At 36.8% G+C, this 21,053-nt stretch overlaps 1 protein-coding gene across 12 annotated transcripts in view; it reads right to left on the bottom strand.

Annotated features, from left to right (window-relative positions):
• The window catches only part of EFCAB11 (EF-hand calcium binding domain 11), a 159,264-nt gene that overhangs the window by 26,673 nt on the left and 111,538 nt on the right, over window positions 1–21,053 (bottom strand). For 2 of the 12 annotated variants that reach the window (XM_072622847.1, XM_072622842.1), the window contains one exon: window positions 6,836–20,358. The exons of 9 other annotated variants lie outside the window; for them this stretch is intronic. In XM_072622847.1, the coding sequence (XP_072478948.1) occupies window positions 20,331–20,358 (28 nt within the window). In that variant the 3' untranslated portion in view covers window positions 6,836–20,330. One more of the 12 variants, XM_072622835.1, reaches the window with a different exon arrangement.

A 21,053-nucleotide genomic window follows, 5' to 3' on the forward strand; every position in this document is an offset into this window, starting at 1 on the left:
AGATCAAGATGGAGAATGATAGTAACATAATGTTAACAGCTCATCTTTACATAGTACTTTAGAGTTCATAAAGTGTTTTCAGCATTAGGAAAGCATGCTTTTAACACAGTCACACACGTATTTGGTTTCAGAACTGTTTCTCAAACTCAGGTCTTTTGACCCTAAGCTCCTGTATTCTTTCTCCTCTATGGATGCCACTGCCCTTCTGTCACATATAATGTTTCTAGAATTTCCTTTATGAATCTGATACTCCAACAATTTAGAGTGATACATGCATTCTTTTTTAAAAAAAATTACTGACATTATCTGCTTTTACTTTAAAGTGATTTCTGGCTAAGGAGGATAAGGTCTGCATAAAAGATCACTGAATTTTTCAATTACAGACTCACTGACAATCTCTCAAAAATGGGGGTAGATGGAAAATTAAGTAGTTGAGAGCAAAGTAGGTGATGAGGAAGGGAACACACTGGTGTCCACCACATTGCTGTTTCATGACTGTAACTGAAAACTTCAAAAAAGTCTGGGGAAAAAAAAACCTATCGAAATATTTCAAAATTAGATAGTGACTACACATTTGGAAAATTTCCATTAATCCTTTCATTACAATTGCTATCTTTGGGAAGTGTATCCTTAGAATAAAATGAGTTTAATCGAAGTACTGCTCTATCAATTAGAGGAATTTCATTTAAAAGTAACTCTCTTATCTAATCAATATTATAGGTTTTGTTGTAAACTTTAGCTTTAAACACTAGTGGGGAAGACAAACTATTCAAGAGTGTTTTGAATGCCTACAAGACTGTATAAACCGATGATTAAACTTCTGATTGATCTGACAGAGGATTTAAATGGAAAGAAAAAAAATCAATTGAAAAATAAGAGTAACAGAAAAGTAGAACGACCAGATTGAACTCCCAGAAACCTGAGACAATGGAGCATTGTTTAATCCCTAAAACACTGTTGATTTAAGAAAAACAAGGCCAAGCCATCCTAGGAAGATAGCAGGGGGAAAGGTAACCTCAGGCTCAGCTCCTGTGTTTCCATAGTTCAGAAAAGAATGACCAACTAGGCAACCAAATGAGTAACATCAAGAAGAGAAAGGAAAAAGCTCTAAAAGCTAATTCTTACAAGAAAAATAACAGGAGCCCTTTAACCAGCTCATCTCTTTCATTCCTGGTACCTTCCTCATACAGCACTCAGTTATACTGGTCCCACATCCTTCAATACAGTTATAGCAGTAGGTACTGACTTTTGGAGTTAACTCCTTGACAGGGTCATGGGCTGGTGAATCACAGCAGCCAGAGACTGGAGAGGGTGAGGGGGTTCGAAGCAGAAGAATATGGAGCTCAGGGAGAGAAGACGGTGCAAGAGGAACAAGCCACAAGCGCTGTGCTGGTTAGCAGGACAAAAAAAGGTTAACCCGCAGGAGTAAGAGAAGAGTAGAGGAGACTTAAATGCAAAGACTTTTTCTAGTTTACAGCAGAGCATCTCCTAACTCCTTTTTTAAGGTGGGGTCTTTGAATCTAACCAGAATTGAGACTTTGCTTAGTGCCTAAAGAAACTTGGTTACTGGGAAAAGGGTGGGGGAAGAGGACTGCGTATGGGATGGGAGAAAACAGGCTCAACTACATTCATTGGTACTTTTACAATAACTAATCAATAGCTAGGAAAAAAAAAAACAACAAAACTTGAAGTTAGCTGGCAGTGGTGGGCTGATTGATCATCTTTATCCTTTGAACGCCACAGATTTCATCCAACTTCAGTGGTCTGAAAAGAGAACCTATAGCAGGGAAGGGGAAAGTGGGGTGTGACACAACAGGGGTGTGTTTATAGAAGGGAAAGAGTTACCAGTAAAGAACACAGTGATAGGGTAGCTAGGTGACACAGTGTCAGGCCTGGAGTCTGAAAAATTTCCTGAGTTCAAATATAGCCTCAGACAATTACTAGCTGTGTGACTCTGGGCAAGTCACTTCGCCCTGTTTGCCTCTGTTTCCTCATCTGTCAAATGAGCTGGATAAGGAAACGGCAAACTACTCTAGCATCTTTGCCAAGAAAACCCCAAATGAGGTCACAAAAAGTCAGTTATAACTGAAACTACTGAAAAATAACAAAAAATTAACAAACTTTCTTTCATCTTACACCACTTTATCTCTTGTGCCTTCCATTTTCTGGCATTCTTTCTGACTTAAATTCTTTTAGATGACACAGAATTTCTGACCATCTTTTCAAGAACTGTATATATTCTCTCATAACTGCACATCTCATCTTGCTGCCTCACTGCAGCAAGTCAATTCTCCTCCTCCCAAATTGATTTCTTCTTCAATTCCCCACAGCTGCCATTCTATACCTTCTCTTCTTAAATTTCCTAGGCCATCCCCTGTTCTCATTCTCTCAGCTGAGAATTTTTCTTCAGATTTTACCAAACAAATTGAGGCCATTCCCCAAGAGCCCCTGCTTTTTCCCTATTCCTCATAACACATCTCATTGATATCATCCCCTTTTATCTTCTTTTTTACCCCAATTTCTGATGAAGAGGTGGGTTTTCTCCATATAAAAGACAACCCTGCCATATAAGCCCTTTCTTCTGGCTTCTCCAACACTGCCTCCACTCTCAGTCTACTAGCTCTTTCCCTCTGCCTATAAACAAGGCCAGATCACCTCTATACTTAAAAAAAAACCCTAACTAGATCTTACCATGTGCTTCAGCTGTCATCCTATTATATTTTTTTCTTCCCATCTCAGATAAACTCCTTGAAAAAGCCATCTACATACCTGATTTCTCACCTCATCTTTCACCTAAAACTGCTCTCTCTGAGGTTACCAAGGATCAACTAGCTGTGAAATCAATGGTCTTTCTCAATCATCATCCTTGATTTCTCCCATCACATTTCATTGTTGACTACCTTGTTCTACTAGATACTCTCTCCTTTCTAGGTTTTTGCTGTTACTGTTTTCTCTTAGTTTTCTCCTCCTACTTCTTTCTCCTACCACTCTTTCTCAGTCTCCTTTGCTGGATCAATCAATCAAGCAGGTATGCTGGTTTAAGTAAAAAGTGAGTACTGAGAGGTGCCCTGGGCCAGCTCCTCACTGGTATCTGCATTCTATCAGGAGATAGTGAAGGCCATCCATTTGATGGCCAATTTGTGGGAGGAATGACAAAAGGCATACAAGATGAGCAGGTGTGGGTAGGTTGCAATCTACATTGTGGGAAGGAATTTTAAAAACAATGAGATTACAGAGCCATTTGAGAATATGAATTGATTTTCATTGAAGCATGGAAATGAACCAATGCTTATCATTTACAGAATATTAGAGCTAGGAGAGTCCTTGGAGATAATCTAGACCAACTCTCTCATTTTACAGAGGAGAAAACTGATCTAGAGACCCTAAATGATTTAGCCCTAGCGCCAGTTTCCTCATCTATAAAACCAGGATAATACTAGTACTTACCTCATAGGGTTGTTGTATCAAATGAGATCACATGTGTAAAAAATTTTACAAACCTCAAATAACTATATAAATGTTTGCTGCTGTCATTACCATCATCCTCATCATCTCCCCAGTTATTACTCTCTATCACAGGAAATTACTTTGCATTTTTAGATGCACTTGCATTTACTCAACTATATATAAATATTATATACATACATAATGTGTAGATTGCATTTTTCCTCAGTAGATTATAAACACGTTGGGGCAGGGACTGGTTCATTTTTGTCTTTCTATCCCCAGCAATTAGCATAATTCCCTGAATATAATAGGTGCTTAACAAATGGTTGAGTTGAATTTTGTGGAAATTTTGGAGAAGGCAGATCACAGATTGAGTAAATGGAAAATCATTTATCACAGAGATAATCCTAATTATTAAAACATCTGTCTTTAAAACTCTAGCACTATGACTTATTTCTAAGAATGGCAAAGACTTATGAAGAGTTCTTTTTTTCATTCTCTATGTTCCTTTCATTTCTCCCTCTCACACACAATCTCCTAACAATCTTACTGTATAAATGATTCATCTAATCTAGCATTACTCAAGCTTACTGATTATTTCATAAGAAATTTTGCTCAAGTAAAAGCTCTAAGATACAGATTCCTTAATTGGGTGAAGGTCTGAGGTGACCTACTTATTCAATTTTTTAATTGACTTGGTTGTCAACTCAATCAATGTTAGTTCCTTGATTCACAGTGTTTGTTTATGTCTTACATCTTCATGCATTTTTAAAAAAGGTATTTCTCTAATCAGTTTTGCCCAAATCTACTTATTCAAAAGCCTAGGTATCTAAAAGTGCCAGAAATAGTCTTATGGCTTCTTTCTTCATCAACAGCGGCAAACATTCAGATGGGATGTTGCTATAGCATTTCATTCTTTAAAAGGTATTAAGATGAACTTACCTGAATCTACCTGCCACTTAATCTCCATAACCTTAAAACAATGTCAGTTTTTCACAAAGTTACCTGCTGCTTCTGGCTCTTTATTCAGATCACCTCTGCCTTTTATTGATTGTTCCCTATCTGATATGACATCTAATTATTCATTAAAAATTCAAATTGATTGTGTATTATGAAAACATATCCAAACTAGGTCAATTCAGCCAATGAATTGCAGAGATTTAACAAAAAATGTTGTAGCATTTTTAACAAATATTTTTAACATTAAAGTAAAAAAACATTTTATCATTAATTTTAAGTTGTTTTGTAAAAATTGATTATTTTACATCTTAGAGAAAAATAAGTTAGTTGTTTAAATTCTTTTGCTGTTCAACTAATTATGACATCATATAATCACAGCTACTGTACAGGTCCTTAAAACGGAGAATAACATTCAGCACCTATTTTTACTTTTCAGACTTTTTCTCTATCCCCCCTTCTTGTTTTCCTTCATTAGTTACTCTGCTGATGTTTACAATAAATTTCTCTTCCCCTACCCCTGTTTTATTTCTACAACCATTTATTATAAGCAAAGCAGAAAAGGAAAAAAATGACTTATAAAATTATAAATTAAATAATGGGAGCATTCAATATTGACAACTTAAATAGTAACTAGAAATCATAAAACAGCAATTACTAATGATACTGTTAGTTCACTTCAAAAGAGAAAAAATGGATAAGAAAGGCTCTTTTTAGATTATAAACTTCTTGAAGGCAGAGACTGTCATATTTTTTATCTTCCACAGTATTTGTTTGTGGGGTTGTGCATATATTATTTACTCAATAAATTTTTCCTGAATGAAACATTTTATGCTGTTAGATAAGAATAAAAGCGATTGTTACAATCCCATTTCATTTTTTTTTTAGTTCAAAGTTAACAAAAGCTAAACACTACATATATAAGGTTAGAACAGTTTAGATATACATTAGGAAGGTTAACTAAAGCTAGTGAAAGCTAGTGACCTCTTATTGAATTTTGTCAATTTCCTTTTTTCTTGTACTAACTAGATTTTTTCCATCTGTTTAATTATAAAATAATTCATTAAGATAGCATAACACAGATGGCTACCAAAGCTGTTTTGTGTGGACAGATGGAATCATAGAAATATCATCTTCAACGTATGCCATTGCTCAAGATAGGTACTATTTATTAAAAAAAAAAAAAAGACTAGAAGGGTTGGGATAGAAATCTGGACAGAATACAAATTTGGCAAATGTAGGTGACATAAGCACATTTCTCAGATGATCCCTATCCAAACATTCATAGATAACCACAGTATCTATTCTGGCCTCTCCTTTCTTCACAGTTCTGATCCCATAACGTTGACCTGTTCAATTTTACTCTATCTCTTACTCTCGAATCCCTTGTGCCTTTGTCATAGGGACTGGCCTAACGTCAGCATTCCCTTCCTTCACTTTTGATTTGGGGATGAAATAAAGTATCACTGAAAAGTTAGCAAAAAGGAGCACATCACAGATGTACAACAGGGATACAGGGGTCCTTTAGCTTTGGTAGATCCAGCTTATGGAAAGCAGTCTGGTCATTAGAAAACAGTAATTTGTGTGGATTCTGGCACTCACCAAGTATGAGAGGCCTAGAATCTACCTAGCTGGAATTTTATTGTCCTTAAGTGACCAAGAAGTTTTGTCAGGAAAGGCTGGGTCAATCACATACTAGGAACAGTTTTGTCTTCTGTTAGGGAAAGCTAATCCCTGTCACAGGAGGTGACAAAGGGAGTGCTAGGGCTTACCCTATATTGGGGGAAACACTAGTAGATATTAGGCCTATCACACAATCCATACCTTGAAAAGTCCAACCCTGGGATGCCTTCTCTGTAACCATCAGGACAGTCTGACATAAATTTTTGCTATTTAAACTTCACTGGCTAGCACTATTCCATGGCAATCTTTTTACTTTTCCCTTATTGATTTCTATCACACTCCATGCAGTGGCTGTTCAAAATATTCTATTCAAGGCTGCTATTGTCACCCCATGCCTTTTAGCAAGGACTACCTGTTATTTTACTGAGAAAACTGATACCTTTTCCTTTTAGTTCTCTTTTCACCTTTTTCTACACTTCAAAACCTCTCTACATTGTGCCTCTCCCATCCCCTCCTTCTTTGAGTAAGAGAATCTTATCCTCTTACTAATTAGATACTAATTGTATCCAAGTCTTCACTATCACAAAAAGTACATATGGGGACTTTTAAAAATTATCAATGGCCTCCTTGGGGTATAAGCCAAGCAATGAAATCTCTGGGTCAAAGAGTATGGACTTTTTACTCACTTTATTTGAATAATTCTAAATTGCTTTTCAAAATGGCTGCACTCCTTCCCAGCTCCACCAACAAGGCCTCTCTTCTTCTAACACTGACCATTCCTGTCTTTGTGATCTTTGCTAATCTGCAGAGTATGAAGTGAAAGGTTAGGTCATTTTGATTCATGTTTCTCTCATTGGTGATTTGGAGTATTTTTTTCATATGGCTGTTAACACCTTATAATTCTTTTGAGAACTGCTGGTTCATACATGTCTTAACATATTAATAGAAGACAACTTGTTGGAAAAGAGGCTTTAAAGCTTCATTTTGTCCTACCAAGTCAAATGCTTTTTTATTTTGTATTCGATAAACTGTAAATATTAGAATCTTGAATTCTGTTAATCTCTCAATCAGCTGAGTAATTGTGAAGATGAGGTCTACCATGGATAGTCACCTCCAGAAGTTTGTATTTCATCTCATATTTTCATTCTGGATATCATTCAAGATGTGCACAATTTTTCTCATAAAGATTTTATAGAGAGGAAAAAATAGGAAGATGGACTGATGGTTGCCAATATTTCTCTAATATTTCTTTAATAATAATACCATCAATAATATTTTTCATTCTTTTGGACTCTTTCCTTCTTCCCAAGAGATAGCTTGAAAATCATGTCCTGAATGTTTTTAAAATGATGTCATCTCTAGCACAGATTTCTTCAGTAAGCATTTGGTTAGGTCTATCCATTCTTCCTGACTTAATTTTCTTAGTGACATTTCTACTTCTTCACATAGTGACTAAGAAATAAAGAAGTAGTATCTAAATGTGATGATTCCATTATCAACAATGATGAGGATAGATCACTAGAAACAGAGGCAAATCTGATCTATGTCATGTTTATTTGCTACAGCATTTCCAGTTTGATCCTTAAAACCTTTGGGGATTATCTGGTTTGATCTCACATTAAGCTTTCAGCAGGCTTGTTTTTTTCCTCTATTGTTTTTCTTTCTTTTGTGTGACATAATCCATCAATTGCAAAATCTTTTCTTAAATTCTCTAGAAATGATCTTGTTGCCATTTCTGTTTGGTAAGGAGATAAAATATTTGCTGGTTGAGACAGTTTCTGGCCTCTTTTATCCTTGCAACTATTAAATTGGCAACTATGAAACATCTCTAAAATGATGATAGGTCACTATTTTTATTTTTATCAATTTTTCAGTTTGTTTTTTATTTTTAGATTCTACAGTCTGCAGGTATATGAGGTTAGAATTGTTGTAACTGAATGAGTGTCTTTTCATTTTAGCCTTTCTTCTGAATTAGTTCTGATTTTCACCCTTAACTAGTCAATAGCCTGACAAGCACAGATGACTTAAAAAATGCCTCATGGATATTAAGTTATTTATCTCTACTGAGATGTAGACTACTCAGAAATTGACTATATGTCTTTGGTCTCTTTTGTTTCTTAATCACACATCCCATTTTCCAAAATATTCGTTTACCCTCCTTTCTTGTGCTCTCTTATACATTTAAGTCACTCACGGAATAATAACCATTCAGGTATATATTGTCCTTTTGTTATTTTAACTGATCTTGTCAAATTTCTCATAGAATATTTCTACTTCTTCATTCCATACAGTAGAGGCTGGCACATAAATTGCAATTATCTTCATGGTAACCTTTTTCTTTATGCTCATGAAGAGCAGTCTTTGATGAGCTGTCCAAATGTTAGGTTACATGGTGCTGCTTGTTGCCTTTGGATCTATGACGATACCAAATCCACCAATTTCTTTATTTTCTTAAGAAGAATCTGTGACCTGTTCTTCCATTTAGCTGCAACTTTTTATTGTCTTCTGGAATAATTTACAGTAAGAATGCTGATACGGATATGTATTGTTCAGGTCTTTCATCAGCATCAACTAGTTGGTTCTTGCATAAAGATCTCACATTGACTATCAGCAATCAAGCTGATGTGTAAAGATATTTTAAAATCTTTGATTCTGAGCAATATTTTTTCTCCTTTGTCAGTCACTTAAGAGATGATCTATTTATGTTCTAGGGGTAGCCATGGACAAAGAATTAATTACTTAGTGCTGTACCTGCTACTGCTAATTTTTTTTTTTTTTTTGGCACTGAGCTGGGCAGTAGATACAGCTTGCTGCCATGCCTTGACTCCAAAATTGTTTATCTTGTTAGAACCTGCTAGTACCTGCTATTCTTATGGCATAACTTAGAGAAGCCATGACTGCCTTCTCACAGTGAAGAGCCATTGGGTCTTAGAGAAGTCAACAATGATATACTCAGTTCATGGTGTATAATACTTTTTGACTTACAAAAGCGTGTTTTTTTTTCTCCTGGTAACTTTTTGAAGTAGGTAATTCAAGAAAACCCATTTTATAGGTAAAGAAACTGATGCCCAGTGACTTGCCCATGGTTGACACTTATTCATGGAAATCTTATTTTGGTTTTAGTAATTCTAAATTTCTACATCTTGTCTTCAAGACATAAGGAAAGACTTTGTCAAATATCATATAGAAATCCAAGTTTTGTGCTGCAATGGAAAGAGTATTGCATGTGGGGTCAAGAGCATGGTGTTCAATTCCAGTCTCTTAATTTAGAGTTAGTAGCTATATGCCTGTAAGTCACTTTATCTCTGAGCCTCAGGTTTCTTTGTTTAATTGTACCACCTCCCTCATAGGGTTCTTACAAGAAAAGTTCTTTCAAATATGAAGGCACTACATAAATTTGCACAGTAACTTCTTAATAAATGTTCCATTCACCTGCCAGCTTAATAACTGTATCTGTCTCAGATACCACAATCTGCTGAGAGATGGTAGAAGGATTTTATCATTTATGCCTTGGAGTTTATTTTGGTCATTGCATTTAATAATATTTAGCATTCATACAGTATTTTAAGGTTTGCAAAGTACTTTCTACTGTTATCTCAATTCATCTTAAAACAACTCTGTGAGGAAGGTGAGGAAACTGAGCTTGAATGATCAAGTGACCCTGTCTAGGGTCACACAGTTATTACATAACTGAGGCAGAATTTGAATTCAGGTCTTTTCTGACTCCAAGTATAGCACCTTATCAACTATGCCACCTAGACATCTACACAACTGGCTAATTGGCCTAATCTGAGTTCAGTTGTCTCTCTGGCCACTTTCCCAGTTCTGCTTTTTTCATTTTGCATCAGTCCATATAAGTCTTGTGATAACTTCTCTGAATTTCTCATATTCAGTGTTTCTTATGGCACAATAATATTCCATAAGGTCAACAAGTCACAATTTGTTCAACCATTCCCTGATCAATAGGCATTCACTTTCTTTCTCTAGTTTTTTGCTACCACAAAAATGCTGCTATGAATATTTTGGCATATGTGGGTTCTTTTTTTTTTGTCTTTGACTTTCTTGGGGGGAATGACCTAGTAGTGGTATTGCAGAGCCAAATGGCATGGACACCTTAGTAGTCTTTTCTCAGATCATTCCAGATTGTTTTCCAGAATAAATCTATCAATTACCTTCTATTTTTTTTTCTTGGAGTAACAAAAATCTAAGTCTTAGAAAATGGAGTTCATTTTTTCCTTTCTGGTTAAATTATCAGGACATACAAGAACAAAATACAATAGTGTGGGAAAACAGTTTAGCGAATAACCTTTCTGTTGTATTTCTTATAAGACGGCTATATTATTTCTGCTGCTAATGTATAGTCATATTTGGTCTGAAAATAAGCTATTACAATTTTTTCTCTCAGTGGACTCATGCTGTAACAAGTAATATATTAGATATAATTGGAAATGTGTACAATGTCAAGAAAATGTTTGTTTTTTTTTACATGAACTTTAAAGAGACTGAATTCTAAAGTCAGTAGCTGGACTTGTCTACATTATCTTTACCACTTTGTATTTTATCTGTATGGAATCTGCATAATTGTGTACTATGTGTATATATATACACACATATATATGCATTTTACACATGTGTATGTCAACATCTATATTTGTTATAACAAATTACAATGGCAAGGAAAGAGATCTTTTAATTGCTCAATTTAACACCTAACACTAAATTATGCATGTGCAATGTTGTTGTTGTTCAATCACTCAGTCATGTCTGATCCTTCATGACCCCATGGATCATAGCATGCTAGACCCTTCTATCCTCTACTATCTCCCACACTCTGTCCAAGGTCACGTTCATTGTTTCCATGACACTATCTATCCATCTCATCCTCTGTCACCTCCTTTTCCTTTTGCCTTCAATCTTTCCCAACATCGGGGTCTTTTCCAATTAGTCCCATCTTCTCGTTAATTGGCCAAAGTATTTAAGCTTCAGTATTTGACCTTCCAGTGAATAGCCTGAATCAATTTCTTTAAGTATTGACTGATTTGATCTTATTGGTGTGGAATGTGTAATTTATCAATGCATAATTATCATATAAGATAGATATATAAGGCAGTTCTTTGAATATATCAAAGTTCTGATCTCCGACTTGATTACCTTTTCCTTCTTAGCCTACTAGAAGGGTTTTATCCTGGAGGGTAGGGATCATGAAGAAACCTAACAAACACTTTTGGGTATTCATTAGACTATTCAAGTAACCCTCAGTTGCCCAATGTACAGTAGGAGCTTTCAGCAGCCAGAAAATAATTTTTGTTGTTGAGTCATTTTAGTGAATTATGACTCTTCTTGACCCCATTTGAGGTTTTTGTGGCAAAGATACTGGAGTATCTGCCATTTCTTTCTCCAGGCCATTTTACAGATGAGGCAAACAAGATTAAGTGATTTGTCCAGGGTCACACAGCTAGCATGCCTATCAAGAAAAACCATCATGTGAATGTTGGGCAAATGAAACACAAGGCCGCAGTAGGTCACAATATTCAAGACAGAGAATGACTAGCATGCAAAGCAAAGAAAGAATGAGAAGTCAGTTGGATCAGCTTGGCATGATTCTGTCAAAATGCTAAGGCAACCACAAGACCAAGAGTAGGACCTTAAATGTGTAAGGTTCAGGAAACAATAATGGCAATTTAAACTTTTATTCACACACACACACACACACACACACACACACACACACACAATCAGTGTCAGCCAAGCAATATTTTGGCTTATGTTTATTTTTAGAAAATCTATATTTAAAACATAACTATTACAACATCTTCTTTGAACTTATATTAGTAGAAAATATGTCCAGAAGTGAATATTTTATCAGGAAATGGACATTAGGTTCTGAAATTTTAAAATATTTCCACTATAAACTTGTCTTACATAATTGTCATCATTATAATACCTCATCTTTATATTGCATTTTAAGGCTTAGAAAAGACTTTGTCTGCAACAGCCCTGTAAGGTGCATAAAATGTATGAAGCTAGAAGAAAACAAACCTATGTCTTGAACACAATAAACAACTAAGGAAAACCTGTAAACTCAAAGTATAGAAAGGCTTACTGAGTTTATCTCATAGTACATATACTGGAAAAATGAATTCACAATTTCATTGAAGAAATTTTACTTTCTTCTTATAGATGATATGACCTCAGACAAAAAGACTTCAAAGAATAAACTAGCTGACCATTAGTTTCCAGGAATTAATTTGTAATTATGCAAAACACAACACATCTAGGGTTCTGAAGTTAAGTCTTCTTACCATCATCATTCCCATTGTATATAAAAATAAACTACAAAAGGTATCTACCAGTCTTTGAATCTTGAGTGTTAATTCTGTAAGACAAACACAGTACATTTAGGAAAGAATGGCATCTTTTTTTTTTTAAATAGGAAAGCAATACTTTTAATTTGTGGCTCTCTGCATTTTAAATATGTAAATCAATGAAGCAATGAATTTGTTCATAATAAATAGATTTTTTAAACCTAGGGAGACTGTAATATTTACAACATCACTGTGAATGAACATAAAAGCAAACAACAAAAGCACATAATGATGGATTTGAGTTACTCAGAAGAAATTAATGGTTTGGTAAATAACAGACAAGCACAATTGGTGGGAATCCCATATTGCTAGTTAAACCGGTTACAGTCTAATAAGGACAAATGTGGTGTAAATGGTCAAGGTTCAAAATAAAAAAAAATCTCTTAAAAGGATAAGCTGAAAAATGCTTCTAGAATATGCACTTTCCCTCTTGTGCTCTGGTAAGAAAAAACAAAATGGAAGTAAATCTTTGAACAAATGGACATAAGCTAGAATCACTGTCCAACATTTTGTACTTTAAGCACTACTTATTCATTCATTTCCCCTACATCAGTGTTCTGATTTGCTCAGGAATTCATCCAAATACAAGACTTCAGCAAGACCTTTGCAAATAGATCATTTGAATATCAAGGAGGACCAATTCAGCATGCAAAAGGAAAGGCAAGATGTTTTGAAAAGTTTTCACCAAGTACGATCTGAATTTAGAAGAAAATTAATATGATTTTTAAGGTGTTTCTTCCTATTTGGTAACTGCTTCTATTATTTATACAGAAAAGGCTTTAGTTCTCTTATAACTCTTACACTGTTTTTGCCCCTAGGCATCCTGAAATATGAAGAACACATCAGCATAACTGATGCTTGGAAAGATGGAATTTTTTCTTATAATAATTAACTGACTCTTCTTGAAACAATTCTCTGAAAATTGAATGACATAATACACAAAATTCTGCTCATCTTTCTTTCAAATAATACCACCAAATCAGTTTTTTTAAAAGTCACATGAAGTCTTACCTGATAAAGTTTTTATTGTTAACACACTTTAATACTCGTATTTCTCTCAGTATTATAATCCTAGGATCATATTTATATGTTTTTGGTCAGTCTTCTCAGTCATGTCCAGTTCTTCATGATCCCATCTGAGGTTTTCTTGGCAAAGATACTGGAATGGTTTTTGCCATTTCCTTCTCCAACTCATTTTACAGATGAAGAAATTGAGGCAAACAGGGTTAAGTGACCTGTCCAGAGTCACACAGCTAGGACGTGTGTGAGGCCACATCTGAACTCAGGAAGATGAGTCTTACTGATTACAGGCCTGCCACTCTACTGCACCACCTAACTATCCCTCACATTTATATACTGCTCTATATTGACTAACTCCTTTTCTCATAACTGTGAGGTAAACAGTATGAACATTATTATTTCCATTTTTCAGATGAAGAAAACTGGGGCTCAGAAACGTGACATCCCTAAAATTATTCAGGTAGTTAAATGGCAGCTTGAGGGACTGAGTGCCTGTCTTGTAAGAGTCTGAGGTCTCCTCCATTGTGTCATGCTGCTTTTCTAGTTCTTGCAATGTTTCTTTTATATTGGCTGTCTGTAGGAGTCAAACCTTTATCTGACATTCTTGAGTTAAGAATTATCTTGCTACCCTCTTTACTGGATGAAACCTGAGATACCAAGACGTTGATTATCTTGCCTAAGGTAAGAGCAATCAGATACTAGATCTAGATTCCTATGGAAAATCTTCCAATTTTTTAATTTTAATTCTTAATCTTTTCCACTGAGTCATGTAGCTTCTTTACTTTTAGTTGCATTAAGGCAATTAATTTGGTGTAGGGACTAGGGAAGGTTATAGTAAACATTTTATTTTGTGGTCAGGCAATTAGACGAGTAAGGTCCCAACCCTCTGTCTGATCATTACCTGAAGGACATTTCTATCAGTCCAGGAGTGATTTGCTGGCATTGTAATGTAGCCAGTCTTTTTACTTCAACGGCTGTGGCTGCTGAAATCTTGGCTTGCACCCAAATGTCCCACTTGGGTTTTGTTCAGGAAAGAGTCCTTCCAGCTGCTATGTTTATTCCACGATTACATGTATGAGTTTCCAGAATGCACAAGATCACCCATCAAATGAAAGGCTTTGGTTCCCAGTTCACATAAAGAAATAAAATTTGAAACCAAGGAAACAACAAAATAATGCTAAATGAAGGGGCTAAGAATAAAGGAAAGAGAATGGTGTTTACGATGAAAGGGCAGCAGTATATTCTGATGCTAAAATGCTTTGGAAGAAGGAAAAACTGATATTATGTGATGATTGTAGTATCTTTGTGCTATATTTAAAATCACATTTTAAAAGGGAGTCAATCACCTTTCCCTTTAGTGTAAATAATCTGGGTCAACGCAAGTTGAATAAAGTGAAAAATGAATCTCATTTTTAAAAGAGGGGTTTACATTTAAGCTTTTATGGATGTCTAAGAGTGTTCTGGATTTCATTTGGGAGACTGCATAGCCCTTTCAGTGATTCTAAGATACTTGCTGCTACAGACCTTATTTTGTTAATGCCAATATTCTCCCAGAGAGGGGAGGCAGAGCCAAGATGGCGGAGTAGAAAGACATACATATGCAGGGTGTCCCCACACAGCCCATAAAATACTTTTAGAGAGGGACTCTCAACAAATTCTGGAGCAGCAGAAGTGGAGAACAACAGAGTGGAGGAGATTTCCAGCCCAGGGTGACCTGAAAGGCTCATGGGAAACATCTGTTGCACCGGGCACAGAGTGGAGCGCAGACCCCAGCCCAGCTTTGGCTACGTGGCGCAGCTCGGGAACAGTTCTTGGGGGCAGAATCTTCAGTCGTGGAATCCCTAGTCCCAGCAGCAGCAGTTCCCAGATCCCTCAACCCACAGCTGACCAGGAAGGGGGAAGGGCCTTCTCATAGCTCCAGCAGTAGGCAGCAGCCACAGAGGCTGCACAGCAGCCCTTACACACCACTCCATTGTTGGAGCGTAAAAACCCCCAGGGGCACTGAAGAGCTGAGTCTTGCCTCAGCCCTGTGTGGAGACCCTGGGCTAGCTGGTCTTTGTCTCACACTGAATGATGGCCCTGCCCATCCAGTTTATCTGAAAATCAGCCCCCAGTGCTGACTTGGTGGAACTGGAGGCCAGGTGGCTGTGGAGAGGTAAGTGCTAAGATTCTGTGCACAAAAAGCCCTCTCTGCATCCAGACCAGTACACGTTTGATCATGCCACCTTGGAGGAACTGAGATCTCACAGATTCCCAGAGTATATCCTACTCTTGACAAAAGACCAAAAAGTCAAGGAACTGGTTGGGAAAAATGCCCAAAAAAGGGAAAAAGTAATAAGACTATAGAAGGTTACTTTCTTGGTGAACAGATATCTTCTCCCATCCTTTTGGATGAGGAAGAACAATGCTTACCATCAGGGAAAGACATAAAAGTCAAGGCTTCTGTATCCCAAACATCCAGAATAAATATTCAATGGGCTCAGGCCATGGAAGAGCTCAAAAAGGATTTTGAAAATCAAGTAAGAGAGGTGGAGGAAAAACTGGGAAGAGAAATGAGAGAGATGCAAGAAAAGCATGAAAAGTGGGTCAACACTTTGCTAAAGGAGATCCAAAAAATGCTGAAGAAAATAACACCTTTAAAAATAGGCTGACTCAATTGGCAAAAGAGGTTCAAAAAGCCAATGAGGAGAAGAATGCTTTCAAAAGCAGAATTAGCCAAATGGAAAAGGAGGTCCAAAAGCTCACTGAAGAAAATAGTTCTTTCAAAATTAGAATGGCACAGATGGAGGCTAATGACTTTATGAGAAACCAAGAAATCACAAAACAAAACCAAAAAATTGAAAAAATGGAAGATAATGTGCAATATCTCATTGGAAAAACAACTGACCTGGAAAAAAGATCCAGGAGAGACAATTTAAAAATTATGGGACTGCCTGAAAGCCTTGATCAAAAAAAGAGCCTAGACATCATCTTTCATGAAATTATCAAGGAAAACTGCCCTGAGATTCTAGAACCAGGGGGCAAAATAAATATTGAAAGAATCCACTGATCACCTCCTGAAAGAGATCCAAAAAGAGAAACTCCTAGGAACATTGTGGCCAAATTCCAGAGTTCCCTGGTCAAGGAGAAAATACTGCAAGCAGCTAGAAAGAAACAATTCAAGTATTGTGTAAATACAATCAGGATAACACAAGATCTAGCAGTTTCAACATTAAGGGATTGAAGGGCATGGAATATGATATTCCAGAAGTCAAAGGAACTAGGACTAAAACCAAGAATCACCTACCCAGCAAAACTGAGTATAATACTTCAGGGGGAAAAATGGTCTTTCAATGAAATAGAGGACTTTCAAGTATTCTTAATGAAAAGACCAGAGCTGAAAAGAAAATTTGATTTTCAAACACAAGAATGAAGAGAAGCATGAAAAGGTAAACAGCAAAGAGAAGTCATAAAGGACTTACTAAAGTTGAACTGTTACATTCCTCCATGGAAAGACAATATTTGTAACTCTTGAAACTTTTTTCAGTATCTGGGTAGTTGGTGGGATCACACACACACACACACACACACACACACACACAGAGAGCACAGGGTGAACTGAATAGGATGAGATCATATCTTAAAATAATGAAATTAAGCAGTGAGAGAGAAATATATTGGGAGGAGAAAGGGAGAAATGGAATGGGGCAAATTATCTCTCATAAAAGAGGCTAGTAAAAGACTTTTCAGTGGAGGGAAAAAGGGGAGAGGTGAGAGAAACAAATGAAGCTTACTCTCATCACATTTAACTAAAGGAAGGAATAAAATGCACACTCATTTTGCTATGAAAACCTATCTTACAATACAGGATAGTGGGGGAGAAGGGGATAAGCAGGGTGGGGGAGATAATGGAAGGGAGGGCAGTGGGAGGAGGGAGTACTCTTGGGGAGGGACAGGATCAAAAGAGAGAATAGAAGCAATGGGGGGCATGATAGGATGGTGGGAAATATAGTTAGTCTAACACCACACGACTATAAGGGAAGTCATTTGCAAAACTACACAGATATGGCCTATATTGAATTGCCTGCCTTCCCAAAGGGAATGGGTGGGGAGGGAGGGATGAAGAGAAGCTGGAACTCAAAGTTTTAGGAACAATTGTTGAGTATTGTTCTCGCAACTAGGAAGTAAGAAATACAGGTAATGGGGTATACAAATTTATCTTGCCCTTCAGGACAAAAGAGAAGATGGGGATAAGGGAAGGGAGGGATGTTAGAAGGGAGGACAGATTGGTCATAGGGTTAATTAGAATGCTTGGCATTTTGGGGTGGGGGGGAAGGGAGAAATGGGGAGAAAATTTGCAACCCAAAATTTTGTGGAAATGAATGTTGAAAACTTAAATAAATAAATTTAAATACAAAAAATTTTTTTTCCCAGTGATAGCATAAGGCTTTAATTCATGGAACATTCCTGTCTTTAAAGAATCAAAATTATAGGTACCCCACAGGGCAGTGGAATGACATGGTGAGTGTGAACAGAGGCAATGAGGTGGTACAGTGGATAGAGCACTGGGCCTGAGTTTAAATCTGGCCTCAGGCACTTCCTAGCTGTGTGATCCTGGGCAAGTCATTTAACTTCTGTTTGCCTCAGTTTCCTCAACTGTAAAATGGAGAAGATAAGAGAACCTACCTTCCATGGTTGTTTTGAAGATCAAATGAGCTATGAAATGCTTACCAACGTGTCTGGAAAATTGTACGTACAATAGAAATGTTAGTTGTAATTATTATTACTGTTACCTTCACGGTATTAAAAAGGACAAGAGAAACTGCATGGGGTGAGTGCTCTATGGAAGACATGAAGGATATGGGTGAGAATTCTGAAGGAGGAGGTGTGGACTGGTTGTAATCTGCAAAGAGGGAAGGACCACAAACACCCATGGAAGTATAAAATGTGATTTTAAATATAGCACAAAGATACTACAATCATCACATGGCACAGAGTAAGGGAAAAGTTGCAGCTATGTAAATAAAGTAAAAAACAAAACTGAGAGAAGGGTTATTTAATGTTTGTCAAGGAACAAATTGAAATCCAAAATTTTAATTGTGTTGTTATCAGGTTAGGATCAAGATGGGAATAAGTCATACAGGAAAGAAGAGAAGGGGTACAGTGAATAATAAAAGCCAGATCTGGTAAAAATATCCCTTTGAAGAAAAAGAAAAGACCCAGAGAGCTTATACATCTAAGAAATTCTGAATCAAAACACAGTGAGTTACTAATGAAAGAGACCTCATGACAAGTGACCATTTACACTGACATCTAGATGGAAAAGAAAACTTCAATTTTATCAGGTGAATTTTTTGAATTAATTCTGGCTAAACATGGGGTCAACTAAAAGAAAAAAAATAAACTGATACTTTAAAATGGAAGTAGGCGATATAAAAACAGAACATTTTAAGAGTACCCAAACATGCAGAGTATATATTTCCATTCATATTCATATTGTCTGCCTCTGAATTTTTCATTTGAAGTTTTGACCAGGTAGTACTTATATAAATACATTAATACAAATGCAACCAGATTTTTATAGCTCTTTGCAATCTTCTACGCACTAGCCACTCCATTACCTCTTTCAATATGTCTCTTGGAGGTATAAACATACTGGCTATTTTGGTACCCAGGGTACATGGTCTTACCTCCATATTAACTTAATAGAACTAAGGGCAAAAGACCTGGGAGACATCCTGACATAGGAGGGATGAATTGGCAAACAATCATCCATGATGACATGACAATAGGCAATGAGTTTCTATTTCAGCACCTCATAACTGACCTGGGCAAACAGGACAGCTGGGGGCAATTAGATGGCAGTGAACAGAGTGCCAGGCTAGGAGTCAGGAAGACTCGAGTCTAAATCCAGCCTCATACATATACTAGCTATGTGACCCTGGGCAAGTTACTTGACCTTGTTTGCCTCAGTTTCTTCATCTATAAAATGAACTATAGAAGGAAATGGCAAACTCCAGTATCTGTACCAAGAAAACCCCAAATGGGGTCACAAAGTGTCGGACATGACTGAAATGACTGGACAACAAGACAAGAAAGTGTTCCTCCTGAGTACAGCTGCAGTTTCTTATTCACCATCCTCCATACTGAGTCAGATAGAAGATAGTGAATAGCAAATTTTTTTGGAGGGGGTGAAGATTTGTGATTTCATAGGTGAGGGGAGCTCTTAGGGAGGAAACACAGATATATAATTTTTCTGCAACTCACTCTCTTGGTGAATTGTTTTAAGCCTTGAGAGGTTGTGACTTGCCCGAGGTTACAGTGAGTACATGTGAAGTCAGAACTTGAACCCAGGTCAACCTGATTCCAATCTCAAGCAGGCTATTCACTCTGCCATAATACTTCTCAGAAGCTAATATTTCCCAGGGGTACAGAATACTGGACATAGATCTCCTTGCATCTGAGGCAATGACTGTCATCTTATTCCTCAAAAAAAACCAGCTTTGAGAAGACTCAAGGTAGGTCACAAAAGGGATCTTCAAACATCTGAAGGACTTTCATGAGGAAGGTAGATTAGGCTTGTTTTGTTTGGCCCATGAGCAAACAGTGAATGGAGGTTTTAGAGGCAGATTCAAGCTTGCTATGAGAAAAAATTTTCTGATGTTATCTATAAGAGAAATAGTCTCCCTTAGTAGTTACTGCGTCTACTCTCATTGGAGGCCTTCAAGCAGGGCCGGATGGACATGTGTTGGTTATGATGTAGTGCAGACTTTTTCTTCAGGTCTCTGTTGGACTAGAGAACCATTTTAAATTCCTGCAAAATGATGATCTGAGGCAAGTTCAGACTTAATTCTTAGATTAGAGAATATGTTTCTTCTGTTTCCTCGTAACTAATGATCAGTTTATAGCATTTTCATCCAGGTTAAGAGTTGAATTCTTTCAGTAAGTCTTCAAGATCATCTTTATCCTAAAATTACAAGGAAGACATGGTGGAAGGGGCATTTATTACTCTCTGTGTGATCCGGGGAAAGTCACTCTGTCAGTCTCAGTTTCCTCATCTGTAAAATGGGGATAATACACCTACCTCTCTGGGTTGTTACAGAGTTCATATGAGATCAAACATGTACAGAACTTTGTAAACTTTAAAGTATTATGTAAATGCTAGCCTAGCTATTGTTATATGTTGCCTCATTATTACACATGCTACCATGATCTCCCATTGCTTAGGCAAGGAGGCCATCTTTGTATTTTTTTGGTCTATAAGCCTAATGGTATAAAAAACTCAGCTTATGAGGAACTGGTGTTCCTGAAGCTTAGCTGAGTACTAAGTGCCCTGCAGAATGTCTTTCTGATGCATTGCTGTCCTGGTGAATGTGGAGGCAGAAAGGAACAGTACCCATTTTTTTGTAATTGGATTCTTTCAATCCTTTGTTATAAGTAGCCATTTTTCATTTCATTTTTATGGCCCATGAGTATTTCATTGCATTTGAGCCTTGAAACTGAATCACTGGAATGGCCAGAATAGAATAGAGGGCAAGTGAGGGCTTCTTTTTAATGCAAATTGCTACGTTTTTCTGGTGGCCTCTACACAAATCACAAGAAGGGGATCCACAAAAATGGAATGGTGAGCCATGTGGAGATGCTACTCTTTTTCACTGCAGT

The sequence above is a fragment of the Notamacropus eugenii genome, chromosome 7, assembly GCF_028372415.1.
Source record: "Notamacropus eugenii isolate mMacEug1 chromosome 7, mMacEug1.pri_v2, whole genome shotgun sequence".
In the NCBI taxonomy this organism is placed as follows: domain Eukaryota; kingdom Metazoa; phylum Chordata; class Mammalia; order Diprotodontia; family Macropodidae; genus Notamacropus; species Notamacropus eugenii.